Genomic DNA, 13749 nt, shown 5'->3' on the forward strand with positions numbered 1-13749 from the left:
AAGCATAGAATAAAATGTACAAAATTAAAATTCTTGCTTTTAAACCAGCATAAGAGATGGTTTACAGTATTTGTTCAGACTGTAAAGGCTAGCTTCTGTTTCTAAAACATTGACACAAAATTGTTGTTTTTTTTTTAAATCCTGTTTGAATATTTTGTTTTATCTTTATTCTTTAAACTCTAGAATAATTTCTTTAACTGATATTACCTTATTGATATGACATGCATAAATAAAAACACAACATTCTGCTTTAATTTATGCATTTTAAAAAATCAACATTATATCAGTCTTCGGGTTTCAAGTGATGAGTTTATTTTGCTCCAGAAGTTCAAACAGCTTTACATACAAAATGATGTCAAACTTCTTAATACATTTTCAATGGGATAATAGAAAATATTGTTCAATCCATAGGTACTTTCATGAACAATTCACTCTCACAAATAAAACAGAAACAATTTTTTTAAATAAAGCTTATCTAAGAGGAAGAACCTCAGTCTCACAACCATATATTTCACTAGTGCAGGAATAAGCTCCCTTTTTATATAGAAAACAAAATAAATTAATTGCCAATAATTAATAACTAATTGGTTATTTTTTTTTTATTGATTCAGGTAATGTCATTAGCAATGAATAATTGTGCAAAATTTTAACTTGATTCTGAGAATAGGAAGTGGGAGAAAATGGAATAAGTGGCAGAAAAACTCCATATATAGTCACATCTCTCAATAAGAAGCATTTATTTCCCTTATTCCCTTATAGGTGGATCTTAACAATGGAATTGAGAAGCTATAGAAGGATGCTAGCTATCACCTACAAAGACTGCATCACAAATGAGGAAATTGAAATAGATTATCAATGTAATGCACATCACAACACCTGACCAACCCTAAAACATTGCAGGAAATAATGGGAATTAAAAACTTTATAGAAACATACAATAGACATACACAACTGTCACTTTTTATATCCAGTTTTATGAAAACATGATTCTAGCCAAGAAGAAAATTAAAACATTGTCAGTCAAGGTGGTTCAAGCTCATTCATCATCGCCAAGAAGCTGATGGTTGTGTGTGTGTGTGTTTGCATTTGTGTCTAGATTGTTTCTGTTATATAGTAATAATACTAAGTGGGCAATTGTTTGGACCAATTAACAGCACAAACATATATCCCAGTAAGTAAAGGGACTGTCTAATTTAAATTAGAGCATGGAATGGGTTGCCTGAGCCAGCCAAACAATACCTTAATGCTAGCATAGCTCCTAAAGCAAAAATGTTCCTAAATGTAAACTTCCAAAATAGTAAAATTATAATTTAAAGTAGCATCAGGCAATGCAATAATAGGGCTATTCATTTCATTTTAACATTGTAAGTACTAATAGTACTACGGTAAGTCAGTAGAAAGATTCTCTGAACATAAATTACAAATGAAGAAAAAGATTTTAAGTTTAAATTAAACTATTATTCGTGCTAAAAAAACAAAAACAGTTCTTTATTTAAACTGATGTATACAATAATATTCAGTGTTGTACATTAATGAAGACATACTTAGTAGTCTACAGGAAATTGTAAATATTCAACATTTTAAGTATTTAGGTTTCTGTGAATAGAAACAACAAAAAATATGAATGACTAGATATGGTCTTTAACTAAAGAAACAAAAATAAATGTTGGCAATTCAGTGATATTAAAACATGGATTATTTATGTCTGAAAAAGGAGTGTTTTAAAATTTTGTTCAATTAGACATTTAACAAAGTTATATGGAATAGCACCAGCCAAAATGTAACTCTGACAATGCAAAGACAAATATTGATATAAATGTAGGTTTTAGTACAAATACTTTTACATAAATTTAAAACAATAAGACTGACCCTCATTGAGTTAGTTTTAAAAAAATTCACCAGACAACTCATCTAATTGTTTTAAGAGTTGAAGGATGAAAAAATAATGCGAACATTGACAAGTTGGAACAACAGAGGCTAGCATACATAATTAATACAGACTTGATTCACCAAATAGTTAGGTCTAACTGACCCAAATCTACCATTATCAAAAAACATCATGACATGAGGCTTTTCCAAACAAATTTTTTTAACTGGTCTTTAGATGAAGCTATACAGATAAGAAGATCAGAACCTGGAGAGTCATGAATGAAATTTAGGAATGATTTGCTTCATTATAAAGATCTCAAGTATGATAGGAGTAAGAAGTATAAAATCTGTTCAGCATTTTTTTAAATTTTAAAATCATGAAAAAAAGTTTATTTCTGTTTTACAATAACTTTTTAAGTTAGATGAATAAGAGTACAACAACTAAAATGATTAAGTATAAACAAAAACAAAATTATTACAGAAACAACATTCATTTTGAAAACAAAAATTTAAAACACTAATAAATTAATCTATATGATAGAAATATTTATGACACATGTACTTCAATTTTTAAATTTGTTTTTTTTAAAAAAGCTCTCAAGAATTTTAACGAATATTTGATTCTCAGATTCTTAGATTATCATCATTACTTTCTAGTGTGTTCAAAGGATGAATTTGATCTGATAATTCTATAGTTAGCGATGTTTTTTGATCTGTCAATGGACCATAGTGCAAATTCAAAAAGAACCGATTGAAACTCCAGAGAAAAACAAAAATACAACAAAGCAACACTGTTTCCCCTAAAAGAAGGTAACAGAACCACATGTTGCTTAGTTCTTTCATTAGAAAACCTAACATTAGCGGATTGATCATAGTTCCCAAAGAAGCAGATACAAGAATACACGAAGAAATAGGACCAGTAACTCTGAGTAACTCAGCCTCTGTCCATGAAAAACCAGCGGCAAATATAGCTGACATACTTATACCTGCCAACACAGCAAAAAAAATTAATGCATTCAGAGCAGAGGGGTTAACCACTGCAAAAGAAGCACTTACAAAAAAACTAGAATAAGCTATCAGCATGAATAAGCAACATAGACACAACAAATGAAAGGCTTTCAAAAATTTGGATATAAATATCATTGAAAATCTAGCAGCAGCAAATGATGCCCAGTAGATAGCTGTTATAAATGCCCCCTTTGATTTACTCACATAGCTATATTCTTTAACTAAAAATGTCATGAGAAATGATGCAAATGAATCCTCGACACAGCAATATAACATATAGAAGGAACAGACAACAAAAATTGTAAACAATAAAGTTATTTTTGGCAACATTCGCTGTTTGACTTGTTTAGGTTTGCTACTAATCTTGCTTTTCTTTTTCTTTTTTAGATCTTGAAAGAAAAAAGCAATGAATGGAATGGCTGAAAAAAATGTCCAGACTCCTGAAATTAAAAAGGCCCAATGTACATTTGTGGTCTGGGGAAGTTTCTCCTTTAAATCTATATCTATTGTAGAGTTGACTGAGGTCAGGTTACTGTGATTTATGTACACTGATAAATTATCCCATCTTGTTATATTTTGCAAGATGTCACTTTCCTCAATCTTTGCTGCAAGAAATGGCTCAGAGTACAATGGAGATATTACTCCTCCGAAGGCTAGAGAAAAATGTAAGAGCTGCATTAATGCTTGACCTTCATTGCCCCAGATGCGCATATGTTCAGCAATTCCAGCTGAGGACATAAGAAAAGAGACTGTTGTTTTTTTCTTTAAACAATATTAGTTTTTAAGCACATATTTCTTTTTTGGATCAAAACATGGACGTTAACAAGCAGCTAGCTAATTTGATAAATGTCTAGTAAAGATGTAATATTTTTATTGAATCTTTTTGCTTTAAAAAAGTTGTAAATAAATCTAATAAATTAAATATTTTCATCTCCAATAGGGTTGGCTAATTCTTTAGAAGGCAGATTTTTTTTTTCTAGTGAGCTCAATATTCACAGGTCTAGCTCTAAACTTCGAAGAATCAATAGACACAAATAGAATTAAGTGTAAACAAATTTTTGTAATAAGATAAGAAGAGTCAAAGATGAAAAAACAAAATCTAAGCAAAACCAGTTTCAATTAATTAAACAAGGCCCCTATTTGTACTTAGATAAAATTGATGAATATACCAATGATGTGGTTACATTTAATTGGTCCTATAATTTTTAATGTATCAAAATTTAGCTGCAATACATGCTATAATATTGCAAGATTTACTTATCAATTTGTTTCCTTCTGAATAAGATAACCTTCGAAGACAAATATAAATAGAAAAAATTAATAAGCATTAAAAAGAAACAAGGATTTTTACTTGTATCAATAAATCCAGCACATGTTCCAACAATCCAACGAATAAAAATCATGAGAGGGTACACACTACAAAAGGGAGTTAGTATTGTGGTGATGCTAAGAATGACTAAAGTAGAACACTGTGATAGCGGTCTGTTGACCTGCAGAACAAAACATTGGAATAATTTTTTTTTATTAACTATAATCTTTAGTCGAATAAGTTAAAAAGAACAACATTTTGTAAAGACAACAGAGGGGTGGCATGAGGAGTGCGGTTTTGTGAAGCAGGATGGCTACCTGGTAGTCTGTTTCCCAGGCACGCTACCCTGCCTCATCGTGGCACCCAAGTGGAAACGGTCGTGAGAGGGGACAGCTAGGCCAAAGGGTAGCACAACAAGGCTCCCGTGGGAGTGCCTAAGAGGTTGTGAGTGTCTGTGTCCACTGGAAGTGAATGCAAAATCAAACTTCGAGTTCAACCCCGATTCCCCCTCCCTCCGTCATCATCATCATCATCAAACTCCATTAGAGTGAGGGCTTGAGAGGCTCAAATCCTCTCTTGCAAAAGCCCTGGACAGAAACCCTGCTGTCTTGCGTAGTGCATGAATGTCGCCATGCAGGTCAAGAATTTTGGGTTTCCCAGACCTGTCGAGACGGAGATCAGCAAGTCTGGGGCAGTCAAACAGAATATGAGGCACGGTTTCCTCTTCTTCCCCGCAGCGTGGGCACCGTGAATCGAAATTTGGCCATAGCCGCGAGAAATATGAGCCAACATGACAGTGGCCTGTCCTGCACTGTGCTATAATAGCTTGCTCAGGCCTGGACAGCCTCCACCACGGGGAAGTGCGGTCAGGGCGCCTCATTCGCTCCCAGACTCCACGGGCTTTTTGGGACTTGTCCCAGCACTCAAACCACTTTTCCATTTCTGTTTTTTGTATTATAGCCAGGGCTTGATGAAATCTTACAGCCTGATCAGTGGGTGGAATTTGCCCTCCCTGGTGGGCCAAAGAGTCTGCGATTGTGTTGCCAGTCTTCACTGCTCGCTCTAAGGGGCAACCCAAATCTCCTCCCCCCTCCCTCCGTCAGACAGAACGGCGTGTGCTAGGTGTGCGCTGTTCATTCAGGCCAGTAGAAAGGAGCTCTTGTTCGCTTTTGTTGGCCTTAGGTGTCCAGGTGCTTTTGCACAACTCTACATGACAATTTCAAGTGGTGGTCTGTCTTTTTGTCATCTCAATGGTCCCAGGTTCACACCCTGCCCGCTGTCATACAACTTCGTTCTGTGGGAGGTTTGGACTAGGAAGTAGATTATCTACAACTTTGAAGGAACATCCAAAACATGTCAAACAAAAAAAAAAGTCAGGAGTGCATTTTCTCTTTCAACATTTGTTCCTTGCATTTAATTTCTCCTTATGACTTCCCTCTGTAGTTAAAACCTCCCTAATAAGTTTGGAGACATTTTTTTTATTCATTTTCTTTAGTAGCACAGAGACAAGTAAAAAATAAGTACAATGATAACATAGACTTGTGCTAAATCAAATCCAAATCTTGTTGTCACAAGTCTTTCTTCTTGATCATTGAAAGTGCTTGAATATGTTGCAGGTGTTCTTGCTGAAGATAGTGCTGAGATGTGCTAAAGTTATTACAAGAAGATACTGTGCGTGCCGGGGATTCTATAGATGTATATCTCTAGATCTCAATGCTATCGCAGAGATTCAATAAATGAAGATCCTTTTAATTCAAATACAGAACTTTAATTCAATAACTAGGAATCACTATATGAATAGAATGTACAGAAATAAAAACTGTATTATTATTATATTATTATAGCTTTTATATAGCGCTACTTTCATGCTTATAGCATGCTCAGACCGCTTTTGGTCCAATCTCATTTGTGGACCGGTGGGGGGAGGGGGTATCTAGGAGTTGGTTTTCCGTGCTGCCTTTAGGCGCTCAGTAAACACAAATCTGCCCGAGTCGGGTGTCGAACCTCGAGCCCCCTTCTAGGTAGCCAAGCCAAGCCAAGTTCAAGCGCACTTGGCCTCTCGACCACGCTTCCCACCGCTGTATCATACGAATAACTTTGTTTCAAAGTTCAATAATAAAAATATTCAAATTTACTACTAAATCTAATAAAATACAAGACTTGTCTCTACAAATTCTAACTTAAAACTAAAATACGTCCTATCTCTACAAAATTTACATCACGACTTTTTCTTCGCGCGTTTTTCTAACCTCCAATTTTGACACATGAAATCATTTTCTTCAACTGATCAAATTATTTCCTGCCAAGTGTCATACAAGATATATACAGGTGTCTGCTTACATCATAGGAAATTCTGATAGTTGACACGTGCTTTGCAGGTATGGATGGTTAAATTATTTAACCTAGACTTGGATTTATTTTAAATTGATACGTGACACTTGTCAATATTTTACTTGTAGAATGTGTGTTAAAATTTTTTTAAATTAATGAAGTTATATAGCAGCCATTTAATCTCAAAGGATATTTCAAAAACATTAATGGCAAATAAAACATCAGAAAGAATAAAACAAAAAAAAATGAGTTCAAAACTATTAGATAACATTGCACACAAAAACTCAAGGTAATTAAAGTATTTGCTTTATAATTTAGAGCATACTCACTCTAGTGTATAAAGCTCCACTTAAGATCGAACCAGTCAAATAACCAATTGAGCTACCTGTGAAAAATGCAGATGCTTCTTCAACATCAGTATTAGTCACAATTTGGAGATCCAGAAAACTTGGTCCCATTTGTCCAATACAAAGTCCCTGCAGAATGTAGAGTTTGTCTTAAATCCCAGAAACATTAGTTCCTTTACATTTAATTTTCCCCCTGAAAAAAAATAATTAGTCTCAGCTGAGTGCTACCAAACAACCAGAAAAACAGTGGATTAGAAATTACCAGTCTTTTTTTTACATGTTGTGATTGTGAAAAATGTATATGCAGATCACTGTCACAATATATTTGTTGTTATTATAAAAGGGCAGCATATGTCTTCTTACATCTAATTAGTAAATAAGAAAATTCATTTTTTTACAGGGTTTTTTTTTCAGCTTAAATATTTTGAAATTATTGATGAGTACATTACAAGTTTATAAAATAATGATCTTTGTTCTGTACAATCATTTTTAAGCAACTGATTTCTTTCAAATCTTCATAGTGTATGTTCTCTAGATTTTTCCACTGCACAATAAGAAAAAATTTCCACTGCACAATAAGAAGCTCCTCTACTCTATATAATTATACTTTATGTCCAGTTGTAGTCTTCTATCAATAAATTAATTTAATAATAATAATAATAATAATTTTATTTATAAAGCGCTGTTAACAAACAAAATGTAGGCTCAAGGCGCTGTAACAACATTACAAACATAAACACAACTGCCGAAATAACAGTTAATCTAAAAAAGTTTTAAACAAGTAGGTCTTAATGTTCTTCTTAAAAGTGGTATAGCATGTTGTCTGTCTGAGATCAATGGGGAGTGAGTTCCAAACCTTTGGTCCGTGAACTGAAAAAGCACGCAGACCGTAGCTTTTGAGGGAGAAACGTGGCACTACTAAAAGCGTTGAGTCCATTGAGCGCAGGGTTCTCTGGGGGACATATGGAGTAATCAGTTCGCTAAGGTACAAGGGCATCTCATTGTTATATATACACTGATGACAAAGTGTGGCGACCTTGTAATCGATTCTCGCTTTCACGGGAAGCCAATGGAGCGTGCGCAAGAGCGTAGTAGCAGAATCTTGTCTAGTTTTTTTAAGGACTATTCGAGCGGCGTTGTTCTGTATACGTTGCAGCTTGGCTATTTTGTCATCAGGTATACCTGCTAGCACGGCGTTGCAGTAGTCAAGGCGGGAGAGTATGAATGCCACAGCTAGCATTTTTGTTGACTCCGTTGTTAAATATGGTCGGATCTGGCCTAATCTGCGCAGCTGCAGATAAAGACCTTTGCAGAGCTGATTTATGTGTGGGTCGAAAGATAGTGTTGAGTCGAAGAAAACTCCAAGATTCCGCACTACATGGACAAAAGGAACATGGCAGTTCGTGATAAAGAGAGAATCTGTGCTTTCAACTTTTGAGACATTGTTCCTAGTGCCAATCTTAATTATTTCTGTCTTGTCTTCGTTCATCTTGAGTTTATTTTCAACCATCCAATCGCTCACCCTTGCAACGGTACCACTGATATTCTCTGCCAGATGGGACACCTCTGAGGGTACTGATGAATCGTATAACTGTGAGTCATCGGCAAAGAAATGGTATAAGATGCCGGTTGGCCGTATGACACCGCTGAGTGGATATGTGTACATAGTGAACAGTACTGGGCCTAGAACTGATCCTTGGGGTACTCCGTACTTCAAAAGTAAGCTTGTTGATTCCGTCCCGCTAACAACGACACTTTGGGTGCGTTCCGTCAGGTAGGATCCAAGCCACTTTAGGACGACTCCTGCTAAACCAAAAGTTGCAGAGAATCTGGCCATCATAATTTCATGGTCTAGCGTATCAAAGGCTGCGGACAAGTCCAGCATAGAAAGAATTGATATGTGGCCTTTGTCGGAATTGTGAAGTAAGTCGTTTAGTACCCTGACCACTGCTGTCTCTGTGCTACGGCACTTCCTATATGCAGATTGAAATTCTTCCAAGAGACAGTACTGTTCAAGATGAGAAAGAATTTGCACTAACACGATGCGCTCCAGAAGCTTTGACAGGAAGGGAAGATTTGAAACCGGGCGATAGTTTTTTAGACATTCCGGGTCAAGACTGGATTTCTTTAATAAGGGCCTGACAAGTGCATGCTTAAATTGCTGTGGTACAATGCCTGAAGTCAGTGAAGAGTTCACAATGTTGGTAATTGTAGGTACAAGCTCATCTAAACATTCAAGGAGCAAGGAGGTTGGAATGGGATCAAGGTCACATGACTTATTTGGCATCTTCAAAATAGTACTTTTGACATAATCTTCAGATACACGCTGAAACTCGCAAAAAGGAGTATTTTGAAAAATTGGAGAGTGGTCAAGCTGTGATGAGAGGGATGGCATGTCATTTCTAATCTGCTCAATCTTCCCAATGAAGAATCTATTGAAGGAATCAGGAAGTTCAGATAATACAACATCATAGCCTAGTTCAGTAAAACAGATAAATAATGGGACACCACTGGCTTATGATAATAATTACCACTACCTATGTGGATGACAAGGATAGATGGCTGGCATATTTCAATTACAGCATCAAAATGTTAAAATCTGAATCACATACAAACAATGCCAGTTTTTTATATTAGGAATCATAATGAAGCTTCATTGTTAGTGTCATTTACTTACCAAAGAAAACAATGATATAGCTATCCAGACTGAATGAAGCACTTTGTTTCTATAGTGAGAATCCTTTAAATTTTCCAAAACACTCTTCTGCTTTGGTTTAGATAATCCATTCTGTTGAATATTAGTGTCCATAATTACTTTCTCAACACAGCCATTTGTTGTTTCCTCCATATTTCAAAATTAACTGCATATAAAAAGAAATTAAGAATTCAAAAAGTTAAACTATGTTAACTAAATAGGCCTATTACTATTAGAGGCACCTTTTAGGAGTTGATGAAGATTTGAAGTAAGATATATCTGCTATCTTATCAGAAAAACCCCAACAAACTAGCATTATTTGTTAGTTTTAATAAGAAAACCAGCAAATCCTTTTCTTTTTTGTATTTAAATATGAAGCACAACACAAAATTAAAATTTCATAGTATGTTTTTTGTTTGTTTGTATGGTATACTTTATCAAGTTTCTATTTAGATCTAGTTATAAAATCCTTTTAGTATAATAATTTAGTTAAGGCCTCCGCGCGGTGTTGATTCTTGGCAATCTGTCTAGTGTAGATCTGACTGGAAGTAACGCTGAACTCAACTACTTCAGTAATACCGGAGAAAGGCCGAAACAATCAAATATGTAGTCGACGCTGATATGTTGTTCTACAAATATGTTTAATACTCAAGAAGGGAATCGTCCGATGTCAATTATGTCGTACTCAAGTCTACTACTCTACAAGAAGCGTCTTCCTTTTAGCGTCACTTAGAGCGTTCTTATTTTTTAAAGATCTGTCACGTCACTTGTCGCTAATTAAAACTTTACCCTATTCCCGAAACAAATAACTAATTCCTAATCATGTCATAACAATATATATAAATTGTAAAATGTTTTATATGTTTCAGATGTTCCTTCAGAGTTGAAGATTTTACTTCCTAGTCCAAACCCCCCGCAGGACAATGGGGGATGGGAGCGGGCAGGGTTTGAACCCGATAAGTCAGAACAACAGTCCAGCGCGCAAAAAGTATGACCAGGCAGCAATCAATATATAAGCAAACTAAAGGTAGTATTTAAGTTATCCCTTTCAGACCTTGCAATCTATTGGGGGCAGACATGTAAAGCTCACCAGTTTCTATGGCTAATTGTTAATGGGATTCTGTGTGGTGACCTTAAGACCAACCGTCCATGGTGAACAACTTTTGCTTCCCCAATTTGTACCAATAGAGTGGAGTCAGAGATAGCCCAAATATTCTTAAGCTCAAATCCAATTCTTGACTGGGATTGTAACTCGAGAGAGGCACCTGTCCTTGTTTTGGTAGGCAAGGGAAGACAAAGTATTTTATGTCTTTATTACTCCCCGAAGAAGAGTCTCCTCAACCAGAACTGAACTTCAGTTCAGGCTCATGAGTATGAGGCTGAAGTCCAGCGAGTGAACTTGAAGTGTAGCGTCCTCCAGATCTACATCTAGTCTAGTCTCTACTCTAGATCTAATTTAAACTAAAAAAATAGTAAATCTTTTAACTATAGTCTAGACATACGCCTGCGCCATCAATATCAATTATTATTAGATCTAGTATCATTGAAATTCATTGAGTGTGACTGTGAGTTAATTAAGAATTTGAGTCACATTGCTTTACTTTTTTTAAGTCTTTAGATGTATTTATTTCAAAATCTCTTTCTATTTCCTTTTTTCATTAAACTATCTACCCCACGATTTTCCATAACGTTTTCTCTTCTTTTTTTTTATTTTTCTTTAGTACATAGATCTAGAATCTCTATATAAGTATATAGGATTTAAACAGCGGGTCTAAAAATCAAATATAAACAAAGAGCAGATTACTGGGATTGATATCGCAGATTATTTCTCTTGTTTGACTTAATTTTCTCAATAAATTTTGAACAGTGATTTATAAAATATATTGTTTTATTTAACTAGAGTGCAAACAAGAACTAGATCTATATGTAGCTCTAATTCAAAATGAATTGATAAAGTAATAAAATACAAAGGAAAAAAAAAAGAAGTATGATACAAAAAAGATGATTACGTCCTACGCATCATGGTCATGCATTTAGTCATGCATATTAACCAATGACCTAAACTCTACCAAGTCACTGGTTTTCCTGGCTAGCTCAGGCAACCCATTCCATGCTCTAATAGCGCTAGGGAAGAATGAATGAATAATAGACGTTGCGATCTATAGGAAAAATTAGCTGTTTCTATGGCCGACTGTTAACGTGGGTGTCAAATGGTTAGCAGAACGACCAAGTAGCGGACCAACGGTCTTTACTTTATCAATTAATGTCAGGTACCCTCTTGAGTTGGGTGGATCCAAGTAAAAATTCCAAAGCTCAAAATTCCAGTATCCATAGAGACCCTTCGGTTCGGAAGCCAGTATAAGGGCTTTAACATCCAGACACCACTTTTGCAGTCTGTGCGAAGGAAATTTAGCGTGCTGTTTTGATGTGAATTAAAATGGAGCATTCAAAGAGGATATGATTCACATTTTCGTAAGGCTGGTCGCAGCAGTGTATAAAGAGGGGTGGATGAGTGAGCTTTATTATGTTAAGGTGATAGTTTAAAGGTATGTTTGACATGTTCTTAGTAATAGTTGGAAGATTGTAGATTGTTCTTTGTGGTGAGGAAACTGATACTGTCCACTGTCTCCAGTTTGTTTGACGTGGTCATTTCTTTGTACATGGCTCTGCCTGTGCTTCCTGATACCCATTGGTTGAGTCACACCTATTTGTCATTGCTGGCTAACATTGAGTTGAGAATGGGGTAGTTTACTACACTTCCCACCCCACCCCCTTATTCCTCTTTTACCGTTTCAAAACTAAAGACAGTTCTGGTATGGTACTGGCAAGATTGATGTTCATTGACAGTTTCTATAGTAACCTACCTGTTACAGAGACTAATCTTTAGCATAAGTAATGAAACCATGATGTTTTTGAAATCGTTATCGATGGTTTGTCAATGTTGTCAATTTAAGCAACATAATATAAAGTGCTTACTGTATCAACATTATTTACGTAATTACTTATAATGAACTTAAATTATGACTTATTATCTTCATATTTATCTCTGATTACTATTCATTCAAATTATTCAAGGTATAAATGCAAACGTAGGACTATATATGCCTACATTCATATTTGATTTTATATCATCATACACATTGTTTATTAATTTCTATACAACAGTGTGTGTTGTGTATGCCCATCTGTCAGGCTGAACTTAAATATATCTAATAATACAAAATTTAAGTCCCGACAGAAGTCTACACGATGATGTGTTATGACAAACAACAAACTAGCAAATACTGGTAACTTTTTCTTTTTAACTTAAGACTTAAGCATTTCAAGTCAGTAGGTCCCTATTTCTTTTAAATTTGACATGAATTTTCAATAAATTCTTTTTTGAACACCTAAAAGTGTTTTGTTTCTCTGTCTGGAGTCATTTTAAATCGCATTGCCTATAGGCCTACGTATTTTAAAAAAGTAGGCTACTGGTATCTCAGTTCTCACAAAATTTAGGCTAAGTACGTGACTAAGTTCAACCTTGACATACTGAAGTTATAATGTAGACCTAATTATATTAGGCCTACCTGTATTCATAAGTCATAATAATGAGTTAAATATTTCCAGGTCAAGTGGCTGGTAGCGCTGTAGCCTACTAATAAATTATAATCAAATGTATTATTAAAAAGTGAATAAAATGCACTAATTAGATATGTCTGGCTCTCGATATCGTTTCACACACAATCCATAAGTGAAGAAAAAGCAATATTTGAAAACTACTTAGTACCGGTATAAAACAATATGCACTATCTTAACACAAGCACAATCCACAATGTGCCAAACCGTAGGCCTACTAGATCTAGAGCAATTAACAATAGGACTTGCGGACTGGAAGTCAAGAGCTCCTTCAATAGGCCTGGCAGATTAGAGAGATGTTGCGATTGCATCACAAGTAGTAACTTATTGGGTGAGGGGGGGTCAAATTTGGGCTGGGGTGATGATAATTAGTCTTAAAATCTCTTTTAGCCTATAAGATTAAAGCTAAAAGACCAAATGGTAGGCCTATAGGTGTGGCTGATTCTGTTAAACAAGCAAAATATATTTTTAAACAGATTATAGGCCTATAAGGAAAAAAAAAAGCTTTAATCAAAGCCATATACAGTTAAGACTGCAGGAATCAACTTCCTTTTTTTTTCTATATAAAGTGG

The 13749-nt window shown here is 35.1% G+C and overlaps 1 protein-coding gene across 9 annotated transcripts; it reads right to left on the minus strand.

The window, feature by feature from the left end:
• Positions 1-289: 289 nt before the first annotated feature.
• On the minus strand, positions 290-13453 carry LOC106063291 (sodium-dependent glucose transporter 1A-like). Of its 9 annotated transcripts, none has more exons than XM_056018074.1 (5): positions 13329-13453; positions 9542-9725; positions 6847-6993; positions 4229-4367; positions 290-3605 (listed from the first exon to the last, which is right to left on the minus strand). In XM_056018074.1, the coding sequence occupies exons 2-5, from the start codon at positions 9710-9712 to the stop codon at positions 2494-2496; spliced, it is 1569 nt and encodes a 522-aa protein (XP_055874049.1). In that variant the 5' UTR covers positions 9713-9725; positions 13329-13453; the 3' UTR covers positions 290-2493. The 9 variants fall into 9 exon arrangements, with proteins under 9 accessions (XP_055874049.1, XP_055874047.1, XP_055874044.1 ...); XM_056018072.1 differs by lacking the exon at positions 13329-13453 and adding an exon at positions 13129-13322; XM_056018069.1 differs by lacking the exon at positions 13329-13453 and adding an exon at positions 11161-11372.
• Positions 13454-13749: the final 296 nt, after the last annotated feature.

Source organism: Biomphalaria glabrata, chromosome 1, assembly GCF_947242115.1.
Source record: "Biomphalaria glabrata chromosome 1, xgBioGlab47.1, whole genome shotgun sequence".
Classification (NCBI taxonomy): Eukaryota; Metazoa; Mollusca; class Gastropoda; family Planorbidae; genus Biomphalaria; species Biomphalaria glabrata.